This window comes from Balaenoptera ricei, chromosome 2 (assembly GCF_028023285.1).
Source record: "Balaenoptera ricei isolate mBalRic1 chromosome 2, mBalRic1.hap2, whole genome shotgun sequence".
Lineage (NCBI taxonomy): Eukaryota > Metazoa > Chordata > Mammalia > Artiodactyla > Balaenopteridae > Balaenoptera > Balaenoptera ricei.
The window spans coordinates 31,749,907-31,777,601 of NC_082640.1; the positions used below are offsets into that span (position 1 = coordinate 31,749,907).

Sequence of the window (27,695 nt, forward strand, 5' to 3'; positions counted from 1 at the left end):
CACCTCTCACCTGACAGCACCCAGATGTACCTGACGCCCCAGCGCTGGGACATACTTCACCTAACTGCTCACCCTAGACATTTAAGCAGGCACCTGCCACAGGCAACGTTTCTGGAGGCATCAGGCAGAAAACGGCAGCAGGTCTGCATTGGGGCTGACAAACACCACCTCCGGCCTGGCATTCCGCCACCTGCTCTCCAGCCACGGCCTCCCGGGTGCTCTCAGGGCGAGGAAGCCCCCGGGAGCCACCACGGCCCCTGCCTCCTGGCCCCTAGCACGCGCACCCCCATTCACAGAGGCAGGATGCCAGATGGTGGGCGGGTGGCGCTGGGGGCCACGCGGCTCCTCGTCCACAGCTGGCCCCAAGCGCACGCACCGTGGGACTCGGACCCTGGACCAGCAGCAGAGGCACCGAGCAGTGGGCGGCACCAGGACCCCTGTGTGCACACCTGTGACGCGGGAAGGGCAGCCTGGCAATGCTGCCTTCAGAATCAGGGGGTAATACTTCCCCAGTTCCAGACCCCAGATCTGCTGTGACCCTGAACCCCACACCCTCAAACCTTCTGGGAAGCCCCCCTGGCCTCAGCCTCCCGGCCACTCATACCAACCTGGGAACATCCCCGCACACCCCTGCCGCAGAGACCCCTCCTGTACCTCCCCAGGGGTGCACCCCCGCCAGCCTCCCCTCCCCCATCTCTGAGAGGGAAAGCTCAGGGCCAGGTCACACTCAGGCCACCCCACACCTGTCCTCTCCACTGCCTCCCCTTCCTCTCCCGCTCGCTTGAATTCAGCCCCCACAAAACTCTAGGTAGAGCCCCCCTTCCCTGTGTCTCCTCCTCCCCCTTCCCCACCTCGGTCCCCACGGCCTCCCCAGCTGTGTGACCCAGGGCAAGTTACTAAACCTCTCTGTGCCCCAGCTTCCTGACCAGTCCCCATGCTCCTTCTTGGGCTGTAGTGAGGATTAAAATGAACAGGCTGGAGGGAAGTATTTGCAGGGGAAGGATTTTGCTGTCGGGCTGGAGGGTGGGGCGCATCAGGCCCCAAGAACAGGCAAAGCCCTTGGCCACCCCCCAGGAGCCTGGCCTTGAGGAGAAAGCCGGCCCTGATGCATCACGCCGTCCCCTTGCAAGGCTTGCAATGGAACAGAGGCTGCACCTTACAAAGACCATGAAGCAGGCCCACCTGGATGGCGAGCTCCCCGGGGCCATGCAGGAGGGAGAGCCTGGGCCCCACAAGGCTGACCAGCAGGGCAGGGGCAGCCCTCAGGGTCACACAAGCAGGGCCCATCTCAGGGGCTGCCGGTCACTGACAGTCCTCCCTACCACCCACCTGCCCCCACCCCAGGGAGGGAGGTCCTGCGGGCAGCACCCAGGCAGGCCCTGCATGGTGGCTCAGGGTGTCAGGGGCAGGTCTAAGGCCCGCCCAGCTGCTCCCCGGGCCTGGTGTCCAGGCCCATCCACACGGTGCTCATAGCAGCTGCAGGCAGGGACCCTGGACAACCTCCTGCACGGCCCCGGGCACATGTGTGTGCAGAGCAGCCGGGCAGGGTGGTGCCAGCTGGACCACCAACTGGCCAACTCCCGGGGCAGATGCCATGTCCCGGAAAGAAATTCTGAGGGGGTGCAGACAGCCTGGCCGGGCCCCTGTGCTTGGGTATGGTGCCAAGGGGCCTTTCTTCTCTGCAGAGTTTGGGCCCAGTGGGCCCTCCTTGGAGGTCTCGGTGTACTTCATGGATTTTCTCAATCTGCCCAGAAAGCTTCAGTGACTTGCCCAGTGTCACACAGCTGGGAAGGTACGGCCAACGTCAGCTTCAGATGCACCCACACCCTTTCCTTCTTCATCTTGGGCACCAGCTGGACCACCTTCCCGGCCAGCCCTGTGTTTGTGGGGCATGTGACTGAGCCCTGTCTGGCCAGATGGATGTAGACAGAAATGGCAAGAGCCACATCTACGCCCCCGTCTCCCCGCAGCTGCTGGTCAAAGAGCCCCCTGGGGGAGGGTGAGCCTGGGCCCCTGAGCGACCCTGTGGCGCGAAGCCCCCTCCCACGCTGGACTGTGACCTGAACGACAGATCAGCTCTCAGTCTGCTGAGATCCGGGGAACATCTGTTACAGCAGCAAGTGCGCCCTAACCCAGAGGGGACAGAGATGTCCTGTGACTCTCCCCGGCCCCGTGTAAACTCTCCACACTCCTGCACCAGGTAGGGACGGGGGAAATTCTGTCTCATTTGTAGTCCTGTTTCTAGAACGTTCTCCCGATGTGCCCCCTCTGTGACCGTGGAGGGACACACGCGTCTTCCCCCTCAACCTGACACCACCCCCATCCACTGCACAATCTCTTCCTTGGCTTTTTAGCACTCTGGGCTGGCTTAAGCAATCTTAAGCCAGTTCTTAGTTAAGAAACCGGCCTTCCCTCTTCTGTCCTCCATCTGTGGCCACATCCCTGCCCACTGGGACCTTTGCAGGAGAAACGACCCAGGAAACAGAGCTCACGCAGGTTGAAGAGGAGGTGGGAACTCTGGAGGGAAGAACTCCGGCCTGAGCTACAGGCACAGATTTTTGGCCAGACCAGCACTCATTCAAGCCCAGCATCACCTCCTCCTGGAGGCCCTCCTGCCTCCTCAGTGGCTGGGGCCCCGCCTGACACAGCTCAGGAACCTCACACACGACTCTGAATGGGTGAGTGAATGAGTGAATGAATGAATGAACAAATGAATGAGTGGGTGGGTGTCTTGCACACAGTGACTCTGACACTGCCATCGGCTGCGGGTCCCAACTGCAGGGGTGGGAGGGCTCCTCTCTCCACTCCAGAGCAGGGGTCTGCAGAGAACAGCCACCACTGGGACGAGGGTGCCGAGGGTGGGGCTGGAGGGACCCATGCCATGACCACACGCTGGCCCGCCCGCCCTGCCTGGCCTGGCTGCTGGCAGCCGTGCCCACTGGCTGGGACCTGCCCCATCAGACAGGAGCGGTTCTGGAGGGACGGAGAGCTGCCCACCAGCTCCCTGCACCAGGCCCTCCACGTGCACGGTGGAGGCTGCCAAGGGCCGAGCGGACTCACGATGCCGTTCTGCACGCTGAAGCCCAGCTGGTACTTGAGGTCCGGCCGCTTGATGAGGACGGTGGTGACCGGCGGGCAGCTGACGATGTTGAGCTTCACCTGTGTCTGGTTCTTCAGACCCTGCAGAGCAGGAATGGGAGGCCCAGTGGGTCTCAGATGCCGCGGGGAGGACAACCTCAGGGGCCTGGGTGAGCCAGTGGCAGGGCAGAGCCCCCGGAGCTGGGGGACCGAGCCAGGCAGACCCCTCTCAGCCCCGGTGTCCCTCTGTGCGTGGATGCAGGCATCACCCTGACCGGATGCAGGGGTGCCGGGAATCCCAGGTGGCAGTGCGTGCCGTGACCCCTGTGCTCTGGTGTGCCCTTTGACCTGGCCAAAAAAAAAGCTGCCCTGGGGGCAAGGCCAGGCTCCGAGCGCCCCTGTGCACAACTAAGAGGCCGGCACCAGGTCACCCTTGGTGGTGCCCAGGAGGGGCCCCGGCCATGCTGAGTGCAGGAGGACTTCCTGTTTGGGAAGATGGTGGGGGCACCTTCCTCAAAACAAAGCATCCTCCAGTGATGGACTCTTATGCTGGGGGTGGGGCAAGGACAGGGTGTGGCCGGCAGAGCGGAAATCTGTCAGCAGGAGGCTCTGGTGTCTGTGCCGAGACAGGCCAAGGGAGACCTCAGGCCCCAGAGGACAGTGGATGCCGCGGCCATGGTCCTGGGATTGGGTGGGGGGAGGTGAAGGGGCCCAGCCTGAACGTGGCTGCAGCAGCAGGGAGCTCCTCCTCTGTGCACGTGTCCATATGCACATGCACGCGCGCACAACACACACACACACACACACACACACACACACACACACACACACACGGCCCCATCAGAGCCCAGGTTAGAAACTGCCCCAGGAGCTGCAGCCCTCAGAGCAAGGGTCCCGGCTGGCCAAGCCTCTGGCACCTCTGATGAAGGCTTCTTCTGTGTCTGTCTGTCTGTCTAGCTACACGGTACCCACTGGGTCCCCAGGTTCAGGAGCCCGCTCACAGGACCTTCATCTCTGAGTGACAAGGGAGAACAGAGGCCCATCCTCCAGCCCCGAGACCACAGCAGGGCTGGAGGGAATGAGCCACGGGACAGATGGCCCCCCGTAGGCTGAGCCACTGTCTGGACCCTTGAACAGAGCAAAGGCACCGCCGTGCTGAGGTCCCCTTGGATGGCTGCCCAACGCTTCAGCCCGGGGGGCTCTCACAGACAAGCAGGGGCCACCTGTTTGTGTCCCCTCAGCGTGACCCTCTCTAGGGAGGGTCTGCACCTCCCGAACCTGCAGGCTAACGGGTCAGACGGTGAGAGCAGCCTCCCAGCTCAGATCCGGGCAGGGGAACCAACCTCCCTGTTTGCCCAGCAGGTGAGACTGTCAGCGAAAAGTCCCAGGCAAACTAAGACAAGCTGGTCACCCGACATCTACAGGTCCTCGGCCCTCACCTGGGGCAGCCCAGGTCCCTCTCTGATGTCAGGGCCGTGGTACAGTCTTGGGTTCAAAGTCACTGGGTGGGTCTCTCTGGGCTCCGCATTCTGGTGGGTCAGGGGGGATTACAAAGCGGCGAGGATATAGCGAGGTGGGGCCCCGCGCCCACCTTGATGATGCCCTGGCAGGTGGCGAGCGGCAGCCCCACCAGGCTGGTGCCGTTAATGGACATGATCTGGTCGCCGATGCTCAGCTTCCCCGAGCGGGCAGCCGGACCGCCGTTCATCATGTTGGCCAGGATCACGGTGGGCAGGATGGAGCCCCAGCCCGACTCCACCACCACCACACCCAGGATCTCACCCTTGTGCTTCTCCAGCTGCAGCTGCAAGGAAATGGGTAGGGTAAGAGAGGCCCACCTGAGATGGGGGCTGGGGGCTGGGCCTCTGCCCAGCACCCCGGAAGGACCAGCCCGAGCCGGGCCAGGTGCCTGCCCTGCCCTCAGAACCGAGGCCACCTCCTCTCGGCCAGCCTGCTGGCTCCCTGGCCCCGTCCAGCTCTGGCTCCCAAGCCCTCCTGGGACCTACCCAACCATCCTGGGAACCAGGAGCACGGACCCCCTCCTCTAGCCCCAAGCTCGGCTCCAGTGTCCCGGCTCCCGTCCCCCACCCTCCCAGACCCACGGAGGCTAGAGGGACGCGTTCTCAGAGTCCAGACGCACACCCAGCCCGGCCCCCGCTCTTGTCTGGAAAAGTCCTTCAATTTTCTCTCTGCCTCACGGGTCACTCACAGAAAGCTGCCTGTCATTCATTCATTCAGCAACAAGCCAGGATCATCCCCTCATTCCCAAGCAGTTAGGGTACAGGCCACCCCCAGGGATTTGCTCCTCTTCTCAGGAGAACTTTCTAGGACCCCTGAGCAAACCCACCGGAACCTGCCAAGGCTTCACTATGGGCGGCTTCCCAGCACCCTGGGCAGAACCCCAAGTTCCCCATTTTCAGGACGCCTCCTGCACGCTTTCCAGAAACACCTCGGGGGGCTGAGCCCCCATCCAATAGCGGCATTAAAAGGCACATTTTCAAGGTCCTTTTAAGACTGACCGTCAGCAGCTTCTTCCCTACAACAGCACCGCGTTTCCCACGCAAGTGCTCGCTGAGAAGGCAGGGGCCCCACACCAGGAAGGCTCGACCCCGCCCGGCCCGCCAGCTGTGCCCCCCGCCCCGGGCACCCACCTCCTTGCAGTTCTCCGAGTTGGAGAAGTGAATGAGGTCGTCGTTGTACATCTCCTGGGTGTTGATGATGTCGCTGTACTCCTTCTGGCTCAGGTCCTCGGGGTTGATGCCGTTGGCCCGCAGGAACTCCTGGTAGGCCACGCTGAAGGCCTGGCCGATGGACTGGGCAATGAGCTGAGCCTGTGGGGAGGGGCGCCCAATGGAGACGGGCAGGCGCACGGGCCCCGAGCGGGGGCCACGGCACAGCCTGCACGGGGGCCCCTGCCTGGGCTCCGAGGAGCCACAGAGAGACCGTGGCCCGGGTCTCTGTCGGGGGAGCCCTTCTGCTGCTGGTGCCCTGCCTGCCCCCACCCGAGCTCCCTTACATCCCAGACATCCTAAGACAAAGCACAGTTTCCAATAACGTCTGGGGAAATTATGAATTATTTGCTAATGATCATAGTTTCGTTGCTTTCACTGGCGACTGTACTATATTTTCTTTCCACCCATCTTTCTTTTTTTTAACAAATGTGTTTTATTTATTTAAATATTTATTAATTTTTATTAAATTAATTTAATGAAATTTAAATTAACTTACTTAAAATTAAATTAATTTTTATTAAATAAATATATTTATTTGGCCCATGCGGGATCTTAGTTCCATGCCCCATGCAGTGGAAGCGTGGCCCCCTAACCACTGGACCGCCAGGGCAGTCCCCCACCCATCCTATTCCAAACACAGACTGGGGGGTGCATCCTCTGGGGAGCATCACAGAGACTGTCAGTCACCCACCCAGTGTTTACTTCTCTGGAGCAAGAGGACCCAGTCCAGCCACGGGGGGGCGTGGTGCGGGCAGGATGTGTGCCCAGCTACCCTCGTGGGGCGTGTGGACGTGTCAGGCTGAGGCCAACGAGAAGCATGTGACCTTGGGGACACCAGCACAGGGCAAATCATGGAGCAAATCACTTCTTTCTACTTCAACAGGACCACTTCTATGGACCGGATTGAATCTGATAATGCAGAGGCCCGGACTCGGAACAGTCACTGCCAAAGCTTACATGCCACCTGCTGGTGTGCAGATAAAGGACCATGGGAGGTGACGGCTAAAGACCCAGCTCCTGGGCCACGTCAAGCACCCTGGCAGCCGGGCAGCCGGGAGAGAGCAGTGGGACCCCTCAGCAAACCTCGGGTCAACAGGGCCTGAAAACGTGGAATTGAGGGGTTTGGCCTGAATCCCATTCTTGCTCTACACGCTGCATGATTCTCAGGCTGCAAATGAATAAGCCTTTGTGAAAAAAGTGGGCTGGGCTGGATAACAGAGGGAGAGCTTGGAGCCCTTCGATTCTAGACCGGATGGCCCTCCCAAATTGGGCCCCGAACGGTCTGCAGGAGGGAAGCCCGGGTCCACTAGGCAGGACCAAGCCCTGCCCGCCCCCAGGAGCAGCGTCCTGGCAGTTTGGCGGCTCTGCTCAGAGGGAGAACCAGCCACAGGCATGGAGCCCTGGGGCCACCAGGTGGCACCACTGGCCCAGACGTGTATGGAGCTGGTGGAGGCAGCCCCGTGGTGGCAGGTCCTGGAGGGCACCTGGCCCGAGGCTCAGGCCAAGCTGAGGATCCATCGGGGCCTCCAGGAGGAGGCTGGTCCCAGGATGGAGGGTGGAGGACTGAGGGCCACCCGGCGGCCTTGATGTGCCCTGAGACCTGGAGTCTCAGGTTTGCTGACACCAGCTGCCCCCAGGCCTCTGGGTCCATCTTCCTCTGACTGGGGTCCCCTTGCTGGGAAGGGGGTGTGAGAGCATAGCTTCGTTCTCCCCACCCACTGCCCACTGCCCTGAGCCTCCCCTTTGAGCTCTGCCCAGTCGGGGCCCATCACCTGGGGGAGCCCCTGGGAGGACAAGGAGGTCCACGCCCAGGCTCCATGGGACGCAGTCTGGGAACCTGGGCGTCTTCCCACCAGCGGCTGGCTGCAGCCTCCCATTCCCCGTCTGCCCTGAGTCCTGGCATCCCTGCCACCTGAGCTGGGGCCAGTCCTGAGGGATCGCCCCTGCCCCCAGGTCACAGCCAAGGCTGTGAGCCCAGAAAGGTGGGGAGCGTCACGGGGGCCTCCCCGAGGGGCTGGCATTGGAGGCTGGCACTCAGAGGGGGCCTCCTGCAGGTGGGTGAATAGCGGGGGAGGCCCTGCCCCCCCAGCCCTTTCACTTCTTTGGCTCACCTGCACTGCCCTCCACTTTACAGAAGGGAAACGGAAACTCTAAGAGGGCCACCAGGGTCCTTATGGCCACCTTCCATTTTCTCCAGGTGTCCCCCTCTGTTCTCACTGGACCCTTGGATCCTTCACTCACCCCAGCAGCAGTCGGACCCTGATGGGGCCACCATCAGGGTCCGACTCTCAGGATGGCTGCTCCATCACCTCGCGCCCCTCCCAGCCCATCCTTCCCATGTGCCTTGAAGGACCACCTGGAGCCCCGCCCCCACCTTTGCTCTCAGCCTTCTCTCCCACGGAATAGAGAAACTCAGGCCACAGCAGCACCCAGGGCACGGTGGGCACCTCGGAGCCCCTTCCTGCTCCCCGAGCCAGCAGACTGTTCACCCCCTGCCACTTGGCCTGCTTCTTGCCTCACCTGCCCATCACCACAGCCCTTCTCCAGGGCCCATCACATCCCCCCAGGCCGGGTCTCTGAGACTCCTCGAGACATGAGGCACACAAAAATTCCCAGGCAGGTGTCCACAGACATCTGTATAATGGTGAAAGGAACACGTGTGTGCACTAGTGAGTCTGTATGTAAATTTTCTCTCCAATAAATGTCATTGCGTCAAAGCACTTGTAGGTGACTTCAATTTCTCAGCAAAAAGGTCACTGCCTCCACCCACCCTGCATTCAAACATGAAAACACTGGGACCCTTCCCCACTTCTCCGGGTCCCTGACACACCCTCAAGTCCCTTGGTAACCGGGAATGCCCTTTCCAGGCATCCATGGAGGAGAGAGAACTTTTTAAAATCCTGCTCTGGCAACAGCCCCAAGAACAGCTCAGCTGCTGCCTCCTGCGTGATCCTGAATCAGATCTGCCGTGGGGGGGCAGCCCAGAGACCCCGCTCACCTCCTGCCTTGCAGCTCCCTTCCCCGGTCCCTTTCTCCCTCTTCCAGGCTCAGAAAGATGCTCTCATCCCATCCAAGGAAGGAGTCAAAGGGCTTATGGTCTCTTAGCGAGTCTGCAGTATTTTAAACGTCAGAATTACAGTTGACCCGTGAACAAAATGGGGGTTAGGGGCTGTGACCCTCTGTACAGTCTAAAAAAAAATCTGTGTCTAACTTACAGTCAGCCCTCCGTACCCGCAATTCCTCCGTGTCCGCGGTTCATGATCGCGGAGTCAACCAAGGCGGATGGTGTAGCGCTGTAGCATCTACTACTGACAAAGGTCCATGGGTAAGTGGGCCCTCGAAGTTCAAACCCATGTTGTCCAAGGGTGCACTGGATTTTCCAACTTCTTATGGCCTGAAATGGCCATGAGCAAAAGCAGAGGCGCTTCCCCATTTGCAACCCTGGAGTGTGGGGCGTGCATCTCAACAGAAAAGTTAGTCAAGGGCTACTTTATTTGGGGAGAACAAGGTTTTGTTAAAGGACCTTGTCGAAGAGCTCCTCGGCATATTTAACTACGGTTCCATTTACAAACAGCTCCTGAAAAATGTATTTCATGAAGCGAAACAGAGCTGCGTTCATGGTCTCTGCAAACTCAGAGTGTTAGAAAAATCACCACTTCCACTGGAAGCGTCCATGATGGGGCACAGGATCCCCATCCTATACGTGCTTTCCTGGGACCACGGAGCCCATGGGGCCTGGGCCGTCGGGAGGGGAACATCACGCCCGAGCATTTACTTACATCCTCGGACTCAAACACGTGGCAGATCATCTTATACTGCTTCTTCCCCTCCTGGGCCCCGGGGGTGGTCTCGATGCAGTCCTGGGAGGCTGAGCGCGGCATGCGGCGCCTGGCCATCAGCACCACGATGTTCCCAATGTCCGCGATGTAGGAGATGGTGCGAAGGGCGTGGTCCATCATGGTCTCCTGCCGGGAGAGGCATGAGAGGGCCTGCGTTACAGGGAACAAGCCCTAAAAAACACCCAAGTTTGGGGGCTCTCAGCCTCGACACTCCTGACGTTTGGGGCTGGACCATTCCATACTGTGAGGGTGTCCTGGGCACTGTAGGATGTTCAGCAGCATCCCTGGCCCCCACCCACTAGACGCCAGTGGCATCTCCTCCGTCCCAAGTTGTGACGACCACAAAGATCTCCAGCTGTGGCCAGATCTGTCCTGAGGCACAGAGCCTCCTGGGTAGAGAGCCACTGCCCCAGTGAACAGAGCATTTTAGGGCGGTGATTCCCAGTCAAGGTGATGTGCCTTCATCTTAGCCCTGCAGCTTCCAAAATGATGCTCGTGGGGGCATGATGCTGGGTGGGGCTCCCGGTCCTGTGGGGGAGGGGCAGCAGCTGAGGCCCGTCCCCACCCGGTCGGAGGCCGTCTGTGGCTCTGGAGAAGGCACCTCTCCCTGCAAGGCGGGCGCCTGGCCCAGACTTCCTGCCAAGCAGAGGAGGAAGGCTCCAGAGCCAGTGTTTCCCAGGGATGAGTTCGTCCCAGGAGCCCAAGCAGCATGGGCCTGGGCAGGGGGTCCCAAGGCAGCCCGCCTGACTCTGATGGATGGGTCTCCGCAGCCTTTCAATCCCCCCGGGGCCCTGGCGGGCCCATCACTCTCCATGGCTTTTGTCATCTGGCAGAAATCTCCACCAAGCATCATTCCCGGGACCCCTACCTAACAAGGCTGCACACAGAGGCTCTGAGAAACTAATCAGCTGGTCTTTTATGCCTTTGTCCTCTTTCCAGAAAAGAAAATGGGGCATTTCTGCAACCTATGCAGCCCCTGTCTTCCTCACAGAAGCCACTTCTGCACACTTGCCTTCCTGGAGCTGCTGTGTTTTCTGGCCAGCTCGGGGTCGGGGGGTGGGGGGGGATTTATAACCACAAGAACCCCCTTCCAGGAGGGGCCGCTGGAAACGGGACAGTGAAGGTGGCTCTTCGGCATCTCTTGATTTCCAGCCACTTTCAGAAACACCTGACTCAACCCCCAGGTGTCAGAAATGAGCTTCTCCCCATCTCCGAGCACCTGTCAGTGGCAGAGCCCGCTTCCTCCCAGACAAGGCCGCCCGCCACGTGGCCTCGTCCCCTTCCTGCCCCAACCGGCCACTCGAGTTCCCACAGTCTCTGCATCTGTTCCTGCCTCCCAGCTTCTCTGCTAACGTTTCTTATTTTATAGTCAAACCAATTTCCTACCACCATGCTTCCAGTTCATCCTCAGCGACCTCGGAGCACACTCTCAAATGATCCATGGTGCCCACGACTGGTCAGGCTACCCCAGACACCTCGGCCAGACAGCCAGGCCACGGCTCATGGAACCTTTCTGACCCACCTTCCCAGCTCTTGTTCTCCTCACTCTCGGTGACCCCAAAGCCTGCAGGGGCCAGTGCTCGGTTAGTTCATCTTTAGGAAGCACCATCCACCCGCCACCCCCAGCTAACCCTGCATGACCCTCCCTCTCCCCAAGGCCAGTTCCGAGGTTCCAGGGTGTGCAGACAGGGAACCCGGCCTGTCTTATTCAGGGCGGCCAGCACTTTCTCCTGAGCACAAGGGAACCAGGTGTGTCCCGTCTGCCCAGTGAGATGGGGGCTCCTCGGGAGCCGGGCACCTCTGCTTCTCCCACCAGCCCTGACCTCCCAGTCAAGAACGCTACGAGCAATGAGCCAGACACCCGCTGTACTCCAGCAAGAAAAGTCATTGACGTTTCCATCATGGAAGAGAACAGAGAGCAATCTCACCAGATTTAGTTCCCAACCGCGTGTGCGAACACCCCGAGTTCTCTCTCTCCCCCAGGGCCTCTTCATGTGAGGCGGACAGGGCCCCAGCAATGGTGGGGCTTTGCTTACCAACCCACAGGAGACCTGCTCCCTGCAAAGCAGATGCAGGATGAGGCCACCAGCCCTCACTCCCCACCAGGCTCCGCAGAGGAGGTGGATGGGCACGGAGGGAGGAGCAGACTCTCCCCGCTGGTGCGGAGCAGACCCAGGAGGGAGCTGCTTCCCGTGAAGCATGAGGACTCCCCACGTGGGGAGCCCCGGCTGCGAGGATGCACAGGAACGCCGGGAGGAGGAGATGAACAATGAGAGAGCAAGAGGCCGGGCACCGACCACGCCGCAAACTGCCACAGTGAGGAGAGCCCGATGGGACAGAGCGACGGGGGCTTTCCACTGGAAAACGGGAAGTGAAAACACTCTTTAAATACCTCCGATGAGCAGAGGTGAAGTTCAACCAGAGAAGGGGGAGGACTCTTAAAGTTGAACTTCAAAGACCACTGGAGGGGCGGTAAGAAGGACCATGACCAGCTTGCCTCCTGCCCGGGACTTCCAGCGAGATGCTGCCCATCGAGGACCCTGTCCTGGTGGTCCTGGATGCCGTCCTCGCTTTGCCCTTCCCCTGGCCTGGCACAGCTCAGCCGACCCAATGGCCATGAACCTGAGCCCTAGGGAGTCTAGGGCTTCCCCAGGACATCTGACCCGCTGGAGATCAGGGGCACATCCTCCTCCACACCGGGTCCCAGTCATCAGTAGCACGTCCCTGGGGCAGCCCACATAGGCTGAAAACCCTGAGGTCTCCTGCTCTGTGGTTCTGGAACATTCCTGTCCACAAAGACCTGGGGAGCCACGGGCACCTCCAGCAGCCACCAGAGGCTCCCCAGGGCAGGAGCTGCGACCATGGGGGCCCAGCCAGCCCTCCACAGAGGATGCGGGCAGAGAACAGCATGTGGGAGAAGGAGAAGATGCCAGGAGGTCTATGGTGGTTGGGATGCAGTCAGGACTCTTGGAGAGAACCCAAGAACCGACGTGGAGAAAGCAAGGCTTCAGGAAGAACACAACAGGGCAAAGAGCCAGCGCAGACAGGTGGTCAAAACCACAGCACAGCCCTGCTCTGTACCCGGGAGGTGAGCACCGGCCAACAGATGCTGGTCTGGGCAGCGGCTGTGCACGACTTGGCCACGATGCTGCGGCTGGCGGGATGGAAAGCCCACGTGTGTTAAGGACCGACCTTGAATGAGCAAGCAAAGGAAATCGTGGCTTCTGGCTCTGCCCACTCTCGGGAACGGACGCCCTGTCCCCGGGCCCTGTTCAGACACCAAAGACCCAGAAGGAGGGACGGGAGGAGTGAAGGGAAGGGGCTGGCATATGTGAGCCCTGCTCTGAGCTGCCTCATCTGTCCTTCAAGGGGCCCAGCGCCAGGCTCTCCTCTGAGAATCAACAGGGCTCCGAGATGTCCGGAAACTTGTCCAAGGCCTCAAGTTCACAGGGATGGGCCCAGTTTCCAGTCTCCGCTGATGCAGGAGCATCAGAGAAGGGCTGACAGAACAGGCCTGACACTGTCCGCAGAAAGCCTGTCCGCAGGTGGCCTTCGGCTCGTCTGGGAACCTGGATTTCAGGAGGGTTCCCGACATGCCACCCGACATGAGATGAGTGGCTCACCTTGCCTGAGGCATTTGGGCAAGCAGCGTGCTCCAGCCTGAGCCCCGCTTGCTTTCAGGAGCCTGGGACTTTGGCGCATGGCAGACAGCACAGGTGCCTATGTGACCAGCCCCCAGTAAAGACCTTGGGTGCTGACGCTCTCGAGCTTACCAATGGCCCACGTCTCACACGTGCTGTCGCAGCTCGCGGCTGGGAAGTTCAGCTCATCCTGCATGACCCCATCAGGCGAGGACCCTGGGTTTCCCTGGGCTCAGCCCCAGGCATCTTCTCCTTCGCTGGTTTTGCTCTGTATCCTGGTGCCGTAGTAAATCACAGCCTTGAGTACAACTATATGCTGAATCCCTTGAGGCCTCTTATCAACTTATGGAACCTGGGGTGGTCTCGGGGACCCTGACAGGTGGGTGGATGAGGGATGAGGGCTGGGGGGCGGGAGGGAGGATCTAACCCAGACAGTTTGCCCACGAAAGATCGGGAAACAAAGCCCGAGGCTGTGAAGTGTCCTGTGCCTGACCCGGTTGGGTGGCTCCCTGAGTTCTCGCCAAGTGCAAGGCCCCACGGGGGACAGGGCAGCTGGACACAAAGATCAGAGGGCCAAGGCATAGGCCTGGCCGCTGGGACAGACCGGTGAGGAGGAAGCGCCAAGACGGCGGGCGGACGGCAGGGCACGGGGGCTGGGAGGGAGCACGTCACGGTGCCACTCCGACTCCGAGACACGCCCTGCAGCCTCCTCTGTCCCCACACGTCAGGTCTTCCCACCCACTGGGTCCTGAGGGGTGACAGCCAGCTCATCCACGACCTGAGAGCCAAGCTGCGCTCCTCCCAGCAGCCCAGCGATGGGCATGGTCCACCCCAGGAGAGACCAAGTGAGAAAACACACTGAGGGAGTCAGGAGCCACGGTCTACACTGTGGGACCAGGGTGCGTACGGAGTAGGGGGCAGGTGAGCAGGACCCTATGGTGCTGGTCTCAAATAGGAGGCACGTGTATGAATTCTTGGCTTTTAAAAACAGATACTGTCCAGCTCGGTTCATTTTTAGGGCCCAGGATCCACGGCCCCCCAGCAATGATGGGCAGAGCCAGCACCCAGGTCTCTGTTTCTGTGCGTCCCTCCCCACGGACAGGAACCACGGCTCCTTGAAGAATGGCCGGTTCCAGGTGCCGGGCAGGGAGTGCAAGGAGGGCGGAGAACATCTCATTGTCTCAGGAACGTGTTCCGAGACCACGGGCAGACCGCCAGGGCGGCGCAGGGCCCAGTGGGAAGGCCCTGGCCAGATCTGGGTGATTTGAGCACCCAAGAGAATAACGATGGTAAGGGATTATAACACAAGTTTAAAAAAAAAAATCTGGGAGTCCACAGTGAAAAGGGAGAGAAAAAAAGAGGGGAAAAGAAAAAAAGAAGCTCTTCTGCACAGAAGCACGTTAGATAGTAAAACTTGGAAGCAGAACAGAAGAGAAAATCACCAGTTTGCATTTCTGACGTTGTAACTGAGTCCGACAAGGTCACTGCTGGATGTGACACCATCGGGCAGAGGGTGCTGGGGAACTGGCTGCCCACATACTCAGCGTCGCGATATGGACCACTTGCCAACAGCAAGAAGTAAGGGGCCGTCAACCCCGCGTCTGGCCGGCCTCACCCGTCCCCAGAACGAGTGGGGCCCTTCCCCATCTCTGTCCTCGGCCACCTCCCTCTCTCCTGCACTGCAAAGCTCATCTACCGTGCCCCTGCCCACACTCAGCTCCCAGCCCCTTCCATCTGGCTCTGCTGTCTGCTTGCCCGTCTCCCCACAACGGCAGGCTTGTGCACGGATCCAGGCACAGGAAGATGAGACGAACTGAGGTCAGACACGAGCTGGGCACGTGGTTTACAGGCAGAAAATCGTAGGACCCTCCCCTCTGGAGCGCCGCTGCGCCGGGCTGGGGCAGGGTGGGGGGGTGCGGAGGGCCACCCGGATCTCCACCCTCCAGCTCCACCTCCCAGCCCCGCACGCACAGGCCTCGAGAGGGCCGTTCCAGAATCCCGATGGTGAGCACACGCCCTCCCCCCCCACCCGGCTCCCCTTCATGGTGTCTCTATTTCATCCCTGCTGCTGTGCACACCAAATCGCCAGCTTCATCCCACTCGGCCCGAGGCTGCTGCCCGCCCCCAGCTTGCTCTACGTTTCACAGCAGGGGCCGGGGGGACTGTCCCGGGGACGCCAGCTCACCCCCGCAGAGGGGGTCTGCAGCTCGACCTGGCTCTCCTGGGAGCTCCTGCGCAGGATTTTAAAGCGCCGTCTTCCAAAGCTCACCTGTGTGTCTGCGTTTAACACCTTGATCCTCTGGGTGGAGATGAAGAGGTCCACTTCGGTCAGCGTCTGGGCATCCCCCTCAGAATTCTAAGAAAGGATGGTGGAGACTGTTACAAACCTTTAAAAAAACTAACTCAAACAAAAGCCTGACAATCTCACGAGGGACCCTGAGCGCCCCTAGAGGGAGAAGTTCCTCAGCAGAAGCAGCCATGGGAGTCTAAACACAGCCCTCCCCAGCACATCCCAGCTGAGTGAGCTCTCTCAGGGCAGTTGGCACAGGAGTGGGAGGGGGGACCGCTTCCAGGAGGCTGAGCCCGGAGGGGGCCGGACGCTGGGGGGCTTGTGTCGCAGCATCCAGACTGCAGCCGCCAACTCCCGGAGAAGCGGGCCTGCCTGCCCACCCTTCCGGAACACGGCGGCTACACAGGGTCTGTGGATTGGAGCTACATTTCTTGGATTTGGGATTCCAAGTATCCCCAGGTAAAGGGGAAGAGATTTTTCCAAGAAGGTGGATTAGCATATCTGCATTTTCTTCTAGTTTAAAGCCACAGTCATGTCAACCCCCAGCAGCATTGGTTCAGCTTCCAAAAACCCTAAGGAAGCAAGACCTCAACCAGACGGGGCGCTGCCCTCACAGGACACTGGAGAAGCCATCCCACAGATGCCCGTTTTGTCATCTCCCGGGTACACCCATCATACGGCTGGAGCAATGTGCAAAAGAATGTTCTGGAAGCTGAGTGCACTGCTCGGGGTCTGCCCTAAACTGGGACAGCCTGTCACAGGGGATCCTAATTACTAATTGTGCAGTGGCAGTGACATGCGAGTTCTTGGGTTTCTCCACCGAGATAAATACTCCTTTCTGGTCACTGGGGGAGCCTCTTCTTTGTGGGCACCTGTGGATGGGGGTTCACAGCCCTACAGTCACCAGCAAATCCCTGGGGTGGGGACTCTCTGCCGGGGACACTGGTCCATCATGGAGACCCTCCCATCATTGTTTGCCTGGCCAGCTGCGGGCAGATCAGTGAAGGGGCCCTTGGCAATGACCCTGAGCATCTTCCTGGCCAAGAGAAAGAACAATTCTTCATGGAGATAACCGCTGGCCCTGGCTGGCACCAAGGTCTGGTCTGCCTACACCGACCCCTCTGAGCTCTCCGGACTACAGACCCAAGGAGCAGGCTGTGGTCCACACTATCCCGCTCCAGCTGCCAGCGGGGCACGGGGTGACTGTGGGTGGGGGCCATCGCCTTGGGGGAAGCACACCCCACTGCAGGTCTGCAAAGCCAGGCTCGTTCTGCTGTGCCTGGAGACACCCAGCACAAGGTGGCTTGGGCGGAGGCAGATGCGTGAGTTCCTTCCTCGCCCGCAGCTGAAGGCATCCCAGGAGAGGCCGCTGGGCAAAGAGCAAGCATCACAGGGAGGGAGGTCTCACTGCAGCGGGAAGGGAGACCCCGGGCAGGGTCCTCTGGCCACACCACCAGAATGTGGTGTTCCAGGCGGGCACAGAGGACTAGCTCTCCTGCTGCCCAAGCAAAATCCAGTGCCAAGACAGCCCCTCGGACACAGAGCACTGGATACTTCCTGCATCAGGGGGATAGTTAAAACATGCCCAGCATTTACTAAACGACCAGGTTGATGAACAAACAACTGAAGGTTGACCCGAGATTTTTAAAAGTCTGCCCATGCTCCAGAAACTTCTCAATAGAGAAAGCACCCCTTGGGCAGACTGCATTTCTCATCATCCCGATTCAGTACATTAAACTTAATGAGTCTAAATATCAGAGCGATTTAATTAATTCTGTACAGGGGCCCTAGGCACTGAACGCATCACATGGTCGCATCAAATGCCACATTTAAAAACATCTACACAAAATGGCCACGTCATGGCAGTAACCGTGCTCTAGCTCACGGAGACTCTAAAAAAGAAAAATGAAAAAAAGGGCAACGATTAAATGCTTCTGTAAGTGGGCGGCTTAAAAAAAAAAAGTGTCTGTGATTTCATTCAAAAGTCTAGCACTGACCTACCAAAGGAAGAGAAAAACCCATCTGCCACATTGTCTCTGTTCCTGGGGCTCCCCCCAGCCCCCTCCCCCTGCACAGGACATGCCACAGAAACACAAGCAAACCCCACATCCTACACACCGCTTTCTTCTTGATTTTAGCAGCCTTTTGCATCCTCTGAGCAGCGTGAAAGAGAAAAGAAAAACAGGTGGGCGCAAACCGAAGGAAGGCCAGGTTGCTTTGCCCTCTCCCGACCACCGCGCAGGGCTGGTGCCTGAAGCCCCTCCCCCTCCGTCGAGGAGGTCAGAGTACGGTGAGGATGGGGAGGGGCTGACATCCTTCCTCATCCCGCAGGGAGACCCCCGACTGCCCAGAGGGGCACCTCCTCAGACCACTGCCCCTCCCTCCTGACCCCATCAGCTTTGCTGACTTGGTCCTGTCCTCCCCCTGCCCGGCTGCACCCACCCTTCAAACCCAGGTGATCCGAATGACGCGCACCGAGAGCCGCAAGTGCGTCAGAGTTTTTCTTGAGGTCATAGATTTAAATAAAACGTATGATTTTTTTTGCTTCCCTTTCTGCAAGTACTTTGGCACTAAAGATACAGAGACGGTCAAAATGGGATGAGAGGCTCTATACAAACACGTGACTGGAATGCTTCGGAACAATTACATTTTAAAAATCACGTGTCCTGGGGGCCCAGTGGCAGTTCCTCATTATGGAGCCTCTCTGTCCCCAGCCCGTGTCCTCTCATCCAAGGCAAACTCTCCCTCGGCCCTGCCAGGCACCTCAGACATTCCCACTCTCGCGCCCAGGGCTGTGGGGTCAGCCCTGGACAGCGGGCCGTGTCACCCATCCCGCTCCAGTGCTCCCTGCAGGGAAGCCGGGTGCTCCTGGGCCGCCCCTACCTTGACCCGGCTGACGGCCTCCTGTGCCTGCATCATTCTGATGTTTTTGGATGGGTTCCGCTCCGAGAGCAGCTGGGTGGAGCCCAGGTAGTTGGCAGCAAAGATGATCCCATCGATGAGGTCTTCCGGCTCACAGGGCCCTGGAACTGAAGGGGGCACAGTTGTCAGCCCTGGAGGACAAAGGCAAGGCAGCGGGGCCAGGGGCCATGGGAGAAGGCTGACCCGTTGTCCCGTCTGCAGGGAGTGGGGGGGGCGGGGCTCCTGCCCCCGTTACCGACAGCGCACAGTACAAGTAACTGCACAGAATCAACACCCGGCCAGGAAACCCTGCACCCTTGGTGTCAGGAGGATAATTCCGGGGCCAGGCAGCTGTCACTTAAGGCACCTGGGCCTCCGAGGGGACAGCCGTCTGCTGCAACCCCAGAGGCGCCCTTTCCCCAACATTTCCATGCCTGCCCCAGAGCCTTCGGCGACTCCGGACGGTGATGGGAACTGCCCACCGCTCTCCAGTTCTGTGCCCTGGGGCTCCCGGGAGCCTGCAGACCCCTCACACGGTCTGTCTGGCTCCTCCCATGCCATGTACCCCAGGTCCAGGCTGGGTGACGTGGTCCCTGTTCCATCGGCTGCCTTGAGACCTGAGGTGCCAACAGCATGATCCGGAACGTTCCATCTCTGAGCTGTTTAATACTGGAACCACTGGCCTCATGTGGCTTTTGAGAACTTGAACATGTTGGCTAGTGCGACAGAGGAACTGAATTTAAAAATTTGTATGCAATCCTAATTAGCTGACATGTCAATAGCCACACGTGGCTAGTGGCTCCTGTCTCCTGGACAGGCCTCTCTAGGTAGGAGCCAGTAAATCTTTTCTGTAAAAGGCCAGACGACAAAGATCTTAGGCTTTGCTATCTCTTTGCAACTAGTCACCTCAGCATCTGGAGCACCAAAACAGGCCCAGGCAGCGTGTGTGTGAGCAAGCCTGCTGCACCCCAGCCAAGCTTCACACACACAACTGGTGGCCAAAGGATGTGGCCCCGAGTCCACAGTCTGCCAACCTGGAGGCCATTGCTCAGCCCTGCTCGCAGGCCCACGACCACGTTCTTCACTTCCCTGCCTCTTCCCTCTCACTGCCCACCTCCAGCCAGAGCCCTTCTTTCGGGGACCATGGCCCTGGCTCTCAGGCTCCCCTCCTTCCTGAGCTAGGCCACCCGGAGTCATGCCAGTGTCCACAGGGCTGGCTATGCTGCATCCCCAAGCCCTCAGGGCCAGCAGTCCCCTCCTGACCCTCCCCTCCGCCAGTGTTCTGCGGTCTCACCTCCAACCGCTGTTTCTGCCACCACCCACTCACCCAGAGTGGACGGCACCATCCACCAGTTCAACACCACCTGCCCCGAGCCCTCAGCTTCCTCGCCTCACATCCTGTCTGCCTGCCCCGGAGATTTAGCAAAACTCTACCCAGGCTTCCTCTGGCTGGAAAAAGTCCCCAGCAAGCCAAAGTGGTTCCATTACAAATTCATGGCCCTGGATGCCCTCAGAACTCCTTGGCAAACCTAACGGGCTCCTCTGGGAAGCGCTCCCTCCCCCTCTGTGCACGGCTATTTCATACCTTTCTCCATCCTCTTGCACTTCCCGCTGCCCCTCCTGTGTGTCCTGGACAGAGCATCACCTCTGCTCCCAGACACACCCGCGTCCTGTGCAGTGGGCGTCTGACCAGCCCTCCTTCCGCCTTCCTGTGCAGCAGTGGGGTCCCCACCGGGGGCCTGAGGATCACCTGCGACCCCATCCCTCCCCTCCAGGACCCTTCCTCTCCCCCACCTCCAGCCCACGGAGCTGGTTTGTTCGAGTGAAAGCATAACGTACGGGTTTCCTGCAGGCACCCCAGATACATATCTTCTCCTGAGGTTTCAAGAGAAGGAACATTTCAGAGAGTAAGTGTAGAAACCTGCCCCGAATCCAGTGTCGGCCTGGGGTCGCGTCAGTGAAGCTGCACCTTCGTTCTCGGGTGACGATCTGCTCAGTGGGGTCTCCACTGAGCTCACAGACCCCTCAGCGTGGTCTCCCCACCACATCCGTCTCCGTGGGAAGGTTCTTCACAAGCAGCTGACCTGGCTGGATCTGGAGGAGGTCAAAGTGCTCCGCAGCCTTGGGGGGAGTGGGCTTTGGGCTCCAGGGTGGGAGGGGGAGGGGTGGGGAGTGTGGAGAGAGGGGCTGGAGGGCCTAGTGGGGACCTAGCTCCTGGCAGGTTTATAATCTCACCCTTTCAGTATTTAAAAAGGCAACCCAAGGGGCTTCCCTGGTGGCGCAGTGGTTGAGAATCTGCCTGCCAATGCAGGGGACACGGGTTCGAGCCCTGGTCTGGGAAGAAGATCCCACATGCCGCGGAGCAACTGGGCCCGTGAGCCACAATTACTGAGCCTGCGGAGCAACTGGGCCCGTGAGCCACAATTACTGAGCCTGCGCGTCTGGAGCCTGTGCTCCGCAACAAGAGAGGCCGCGACAGTGAGAGGCCCGCGCACCGTGATGAAGAGTGGCTCCCGCTTGCCACAACTAGAGAAAGCCCTCACACAGAAACGAAGACCCAACACAGCCATAAATAAATAAATAAATAAATCATTTTTTAAAAAAAAGAATACTATTAGTTGTAACATTGCCATCACTGTCACACCTAGGTGTAACAGCTTTAAAAAAAAAAACGTTAAAAAAAAAAAAAAAAAAGGCAACCCAGGAAAGTCACAATGTCCCCCGATGAATGTTCAAATTGATGGTTTCCCATCCTATTTTTCTGTAGCTGGGCTCGCAGATCCAATGTGCCCTTTCTGGGGCAGGACAGGAAGAAATGATTTCTGTGGGGCAGGTACTTCAAATTATCAAGGTCACAAAGCACCGTCATCACCACAAGCCCAACCCGCACTGGAGAGAGTCAGGCTTCAAGGCAGCGTTGAGGCCAAGAGGGCGTGATCCTGGCTGCGGGCAGCTGCAAGGCAGCTCTGCTCTGTGCCCGCTTCTAGACCCCCTGTTGGGGGAGCAACAGGGGGGCCTGCGGCTGTGCTCAGCCTCTCGGACAACCCAAGACAGGAAGAGCCACCCGGGACGGGGCGCCGGTACAGAGCCAGTGACTCCCCAGGCCTGTGGCCTGGGCACCAGCTCACCCCAGGGCCCAGGGCGCAGGGAGGCAGGGCCAGGGCTTAGCAGTGGGCCGGGCACAGAGAAGGGCTCCCCAAGTACTTTAATAATGAAAGCAGCACGGGGACTGTGCCAGTGGGGTGGGGAACGGGACTCGCCCCCCCAACTCTGCAGCACAGGGAAGGCACCCCCCCCCCGCCGCCGCCCGTCCGCGTTGAGGGCCAGGCCATGTCCTGGGTGCTGGGACAGCAAGGGGGGCCAGGCAGGGAGGTGCCCTGTCTCTGGACACCTAGAGTCACGTGAACAAAGCAAACTCAGAAGCAAGGTCTTTTCAGAGGCTGAGAACCAGTGTGCAGGAAGCCAAACCCAGGCTGAAGGGACACTGACACTGTCTAGATCTGATGATGGAAAAGGCTCATCTTAGGAGCAACAGGTAAGCGAGACCCAAATGATGGGATGGGGGACAGTGACAAGGGATGTGTTTTCTGGGTGTTAGGATCAAGTGACATCCTCGCAGGTCCCAGATGTCTGCAGGGAAGCAGGGTCAGCTCTAAGGGGACACAGGGAGCCGGCTGAGTCTGAGCTCTTCCGCTAGCCCTGCTGGACCAGGCTTTGTGCCCTGGGGACAGCCATCTAATTTTTTTTCTCTCAATTTCCTCGCCAGCAAAATGGGTGGAGGGAGAGGATTCCTGATTTCTATCTTGACAGGGTTTTTGCAAAGATAAGATTAAAAGTCTGAGTTTCCTAAATGCTAAAAGCATATAAAATGCAAAGCCTTAATTGATGAATTCTAGTTTTCATTTGCATCCAGCTCAAAAGACAAGTCATCGTGAGTGGATAAGGCAGAGCCTCAGGGGCCAGATGAGGGGGGCAGTGGCCTGACAGCAGGCTGTGCCTGAGGGCAGGTCACGCGCTCACGTGGCCTTGTGGGCCTGGAGGCTCCGCGGGCAAAGGGATGCCACGGGGGAGGGTCACGCAGATGTAAGCGACAGAGCCGGGACCAGACCAAAGCAGCCACATACTGGGTGACAGCCTCCACCATCACCCAACACCCAGAACCTCCTGGCTACAAGTGATACGACCCTCTTTTAAACCCCGTACCTGATGGGGTGGTGGGAGGTGGCAGGTCATTTAAAAACAGCTGAAGCTGAAGTCATTTGAGCAGGGAAGGAGGGAGAGGGGAAGACCCCAGGCAGCCCCCGCTGAGCCCAGAATCACCTGCAGAGCCCCAGGAGCCTGCAGAGTCCCTCCCCTGCCTCGGAGATGCCCCTTCAAGGAAGCCGAAGGTGGGGGCCTGGAATCTGAACTTGATGCCCGCATCAAGCCTGTTTGGAACCACCTGACCTCCAGCAGACAAGAGCTCCCCTCCCACGTTCATCTTAGGAGCAACCCCTCTGCCAGGCACAGGCCAGCACCCGCTTCGCACTCAGGGGCTGGCAGGCGGCTGTCCAGGGACTCTGCTCCCGACAAGGGAGAGAAAGCTGGCTGACCCTCGAGGGGCTCCACGGCCAGGGTCAAATCAGGCTGTCCCTTCCATCTCAGGCACCTTGGTCGTTGCTCTGCAGATGAGCAACCTTCTCCCAGGTGGGCAGGGCTAGGGGTGCCAGAGGAGGGGAGGGGATAATGGGAGAGGGGAGGCACCGGGAGGGGACCCCTCCCTGTCAGCCCATCAGCAGCTGTGGTCCACACGTGGACACATCGGGGACTGTCACCAGCCAGGCAGAGGCAGAAGCCACGCCCAACAGAGGGAACAGGGCGTCTAGCACAAGGCAGCAGCCTCCACCCTGCCCCTCAGGGCTCCTGACCAGGGAACTTGCGTTTCTACCATCTCATGCCATCTGCTCCCCAGGTGAATATGGTCCCAGGGTCCATCTCTTGCAGAGGGTCACCTGCCTGACCCTCCCAAGTCACCCGCCCTCCCTGCAGTGACCATTAGTGACCAGTAGATGGCGTCACTCTGTTCTGGGGGAAAGTGCAGGTGGTCCCAGGAGCCCTGGGGTCACCGCCCGCCCCACACCCCTAGCCAGCACCCAGGGCCTGGTCCTCAGCAAGTGTCCCCATGCCCTGTCTGTGGGGTGGGGGTGGAGTCACATGACACTCCGTGCCCCCCCCATCCCTGGGGGTGAGGGTAGACTTTCCGAGGCCTCTGTCTTCTAATGCTCCCCTTGCCAGTTCCCCAGAGGGGCCTTGGTCAGCTCCCTGGACCATTCTGTCTCACTCCACGCCCCAGAGTAGCCTTACTAAAGGCTGGCCCCATGTCCCCAGGCCCCATGTCCTGGCCTGGGGGCACAGACTCCTGTTGTGAAGGGTGCCCCATCCCAGGCAGTGGGGTCCACCACTCGCACCCATGGACACCTGCTCCCTGGGAAGAGGCCAGGGAGGGACTGGGGCCTTTGTTACAACTCCCGCAGAGGCCGCCCTCCATGGGGCAGGGGGGTCTTCTCACTCCTGCTTTGATCTTTCTTCAAAGAGGAAACAATACACATGACAGTGCCTCCAGCACCTTCCCGCCACTCAGACCCCCACCCAGCCCCACTCGCATTAGGATGCAGAGAGGAGTGGCCAGCGTGGGGGATGGGGGTGGGTACTTCAGCTTCACAGACACAGCTCTCAACTCCAATCACCAAATGCAGAACCAAGGATCAAACGGCTTCATTCTAAGACTAAAGCAGCTGGTCCTGCATGTTTGGGTATAAACTGTCCTTATTTTGCTCAACTCTTGAAGGAACCCGAAGCTGAGACAGAACAACAAAAGAACAGAGAGAGAGCTTTGCAGGAGATTCGGTCTCCCCAGAGGGTGATTTCTCCATTAACTATCTTTGAATGACAATACATGTACATGCATGTATCAGAATGTCTCTGCACAGCCTGGATAAGAAGAAGTGAGGCGCTCAGTGTGTTCCCCGCTGGAGGAAGCCTTCGTCTGAAACACCCGTTGGAGAACCAGAAGCCCCACTGGCTTCTCTGAACAGGGAAGGGGTGGGAGGTCCCCAGGGCCATGCCTTGGAGCTCCCGGCCCTGCCACGTTTGGGGGATTATCCTGACAGTGGGGGGTGGACAAGGCTTCCAGCCAGTGGCCTGGCCCCAGGAGCTCTCATTCAGCTGTGCCTGCTTCTCCCTGGGGTCTTGCAGGGGGTGGCCGGGTGGAGCCAGGGCACAGCCTTGGATGGGACTGTGGGTGTGAGTCCAGAAAGCCTCCGAGTGCAGCCCCACCCCAACACACCAGACTCCTGGGCAACTTCCATTCCATCTGGCCCGCAACAAGCTCATGAAGCAGACCTGTGTCCTAGTTTTACAAAGAAGCACGGTCTATGTGGAGTCAAATAATTTTGCCCAAGATCAGTCACTGACTCAGGCACAAAGCATTTGTAAGTTCTTGTCCACGAGGCCCTGTGTGACCAAAGACACGGAGCCCACAGTCGCAAAGTAGATGCATCAGGATGGCCCATGGTGAGTGGCACAAAGACAGGACACAGTGGCCGGGGAGGAGCAGCAGGGAAGCCCGCCCTTGGGAGGGATCTGGGGCGGCTGCCCTCTGAGCTGAGCTCTGGAGGGTGAAAGGGAATCAACAGGCCACAGAGGGAGAGGAGGAGAGAGCTTCTCAGGCTGAGGCAAGAACAGGTGCAAAGGCCCTGGGGTGGCAGGGAGATGTGCAAACTGCTGGATGCAGGGGGTGGGCCAGCAGTTAGGATAAACTGAGGTTGCAGAGCAAGTGCCGGCCAGATGTGAGGATCCTGGGGCTACACCCAGGACTGTCACTCCAGGGTATCAGTCAGGGAAGGAGCCCAAGCTCTCTGCCTTTAGAAAGTAACTCAGGCTGCAGACAGGCAAACCGCATAGGGGAGGGAGGGAAAAAAGCTGGGAGGCTACTGAAGGAGTCCTAGCAAGCAAGTGATGATGAGGATGATGATGGTGATGGTGATGATGATGATGATGATGGTGGTGATAATGATGGTGATGATGATGATGATGGTGATGGTGATGATGGTGATGATGATGGTGATGATGGTGATGGTGATGGTGATGATGACGTGGAACAGGGTGATGAACAGACAGCGACAGATTGATTCACCCTGGAGGTTCAATCAGTAGGACCTGGAGGGGGCTTGGAAGAGGAAGGATGGAGAGCTAGAGAGCTCACTGCAGGGCTGGATGGATACAGCTGCTACTCACTGAGAAGAGGACCCTGGGAGAGTTCTGAGCTTAGGGGGCGGGGAGGATTCTGAGCAAGTTTAGTGGCAGGAGCCTGGAGTCCCCCCAAAAGAAGCTCAGGGGGCAGCTGGACTCAGGAGTCCCAGGGAAATGCATGTCGGTGCCAAGTAAAGCTGCAGGCATGGGAGAGTCACTAAGGGGAGGAGGGTGCCGGGTGGGGGCAGGGCTCTGCTGAGCTCCAACGCTCTCTGTCCAGGCGGTGGAAGGTGACCGGCAAAACAGAAAAAGAAGGGCACACAGACAGAGAAGGTGGAGGGAGGCCAGGAAAAGCAGGGCTTTAGATAGGGAGGCATGCCCAGCTGTGCGGCGCTGGTGGGAGGAGAAAGGCGCCCCAGTGCTTATGGGGCAGTGACCTTGCATATGGGTTGAAGGGTGTGAGGGAGGAACAGAGAAGGAGGCAGCCAGTCCCAAGTCCCAGTTAAGAAGCAGAGGAAGTGAGCATGGGGGTGTGGACGGACGCAGGGCAGGACACTGTGTTCAGAAGCCAGTGGCCAGGAGCATGGAAGATACAGGGGAGGAAAGATGTCAGATGGGCTGGGGATCCAAAAGGCAGAGGGGGACCTGACTCCACCGGGAGGAGGGGCATAGCCCTGACTGGACAGGGCGGGAAGGATAGACAGGGAGCAGGCGGGGCACGGAGGCCACGTCCAGGAAACACCCAGATCATGGAAGAGCTGGCCTGGGAAGGGCCTGGAACAGGGAGAGGAGGCAAGAGGGAGGAACATGAGACTGGGCAGACCCGGGGATGGTGTCTGGCCCCGGGTGGGCTCTGCCTGCCCCCAATACCTTGCCCACCGCATCGGCCTGTCCCAGAGCCAGACGCCCCAACACAGCCAGGGCGGTGCCTCTGAGAAGCCGTGTGAGGGTAAAGGTGATCTTGTAAGGCTGATGTAAAAGAGAAGACGCTGTCTGAAAGCCAGACCATGGGACACTCCCGGGGAGAGGCCACGCCTGGGTCTGCAGGCAGGTGGCAGCATCACTGAGGAAAGGGCTGAGGGATCCACAGGGCCGAGCATTAGACACTGGCTGGAGATAAAGTCACTGACCACTGGGAGGAAGAGACTCAAAAACAGGGAGTCAAGGAAAAAAAGGTCAAAGCCAAGCCCGATACAGTGCATAAATCTGCCCACGACAGGTCGTGGGCAGAAGCTTCTTGTACTTGGGAGAATTCCTTCCCAGAAAAAGCAGAATGAATACAAAAACTGGCAAAAATAGGAAAAGGCGTATGCATGAGGTTGTTTCCTGCAGCCCTATTTGTAACAGCAAAAAAACTGGAAACCAGCCAAAGGCTCCTGCAGAGGGAACATCCAACTGCACGGGGGTCGGGCGGGTCTCCCTCCGGAGCAGCAGAGTCCTCCACACACCGCCCTGCCCTGCCCAGCGAGGAACTCGTCATTTGCAGGATTCAGGATTAAGTTAAAAAAGCAGGATGGAGAGAAGGGGGTTACCCAACTCATTACCCAAGAAAGGGGAAGATACGCTTATAAGAAAAGTATGTGAAATGTCAAAAATGCTTATCTGCAGTGGGAGGAAAGGACTGAGGGGAGAGGGGTAATAGGAAAAGGAACTGAGTATCTGTGCATATACGCTGTTATGTATGTTTGATTTTTGAACCATGTAAGTACTTTATATAATTATAAAACAAGATTAAATTTTAAAAAGTAAATTCCTAAGATTTAAAAGAAAAATGAATCTAAATGTGTATCCAGTTATGACCTAATCACAAAGAGAAGAACCATTCCGAATGATTGTCAAAGGCAGGGATTTGCTGGTACATCCCTTGTGAGCTATACCCTAAAGACAGAAGTCAATGCAAACAAATCTTTACTGTATCTACACTGTAATCCAGTGTCCTCGGTGACATTGGTATTGCTATTCTGTGACTGCTGTATGATTAGTG

At 58.7% G+C, this 27,695-nt stretch overlaps 1 protein-coding gene across 4 annotated transcripts in view; it reads right to left on the bottom strand.

Annotated features, from left to right (window-relative positions):
* APBA2 (amyloid beta precursor protein binding family A member 2) overlaps positions 1-27,695 on the bottom strand; it is a 232,895-nt gene that overhangs the window by 7,960 nt on the left and 197,240 nt on the right. For all 4 annotated transcript variants that reach the window (XM_059915337.1, XM_059915340.1, XM_059915336.1 and 1 more), the window contains 6 exons: positions 18,464-18,609; positions 15,560-15,646; positions 9,590-9,775; positions 5,730-5,909; positions 4,670-4,882; positions 3,061-3,180 (listed from right to left, as the gene is read on the bottom strand). In XM_059915337.1, coding sequence (XP_059771320.1) covers positions 3,061-3,180; positions 4,670-4,882; positions 5,730-5,909; positions 9,590-9,775; positions 15,560-15,646; positions 18,464-18,609 — 932 coding nt within the window. The remainder of the gene's footprint in view (positions 1-3,060; positions 3,181-4,669; positions 4,883-5,729; positions 5,910-9,589; positions 9,776-15,559; positions 15,647-18,463; positions 18,610-27,695) is intronic.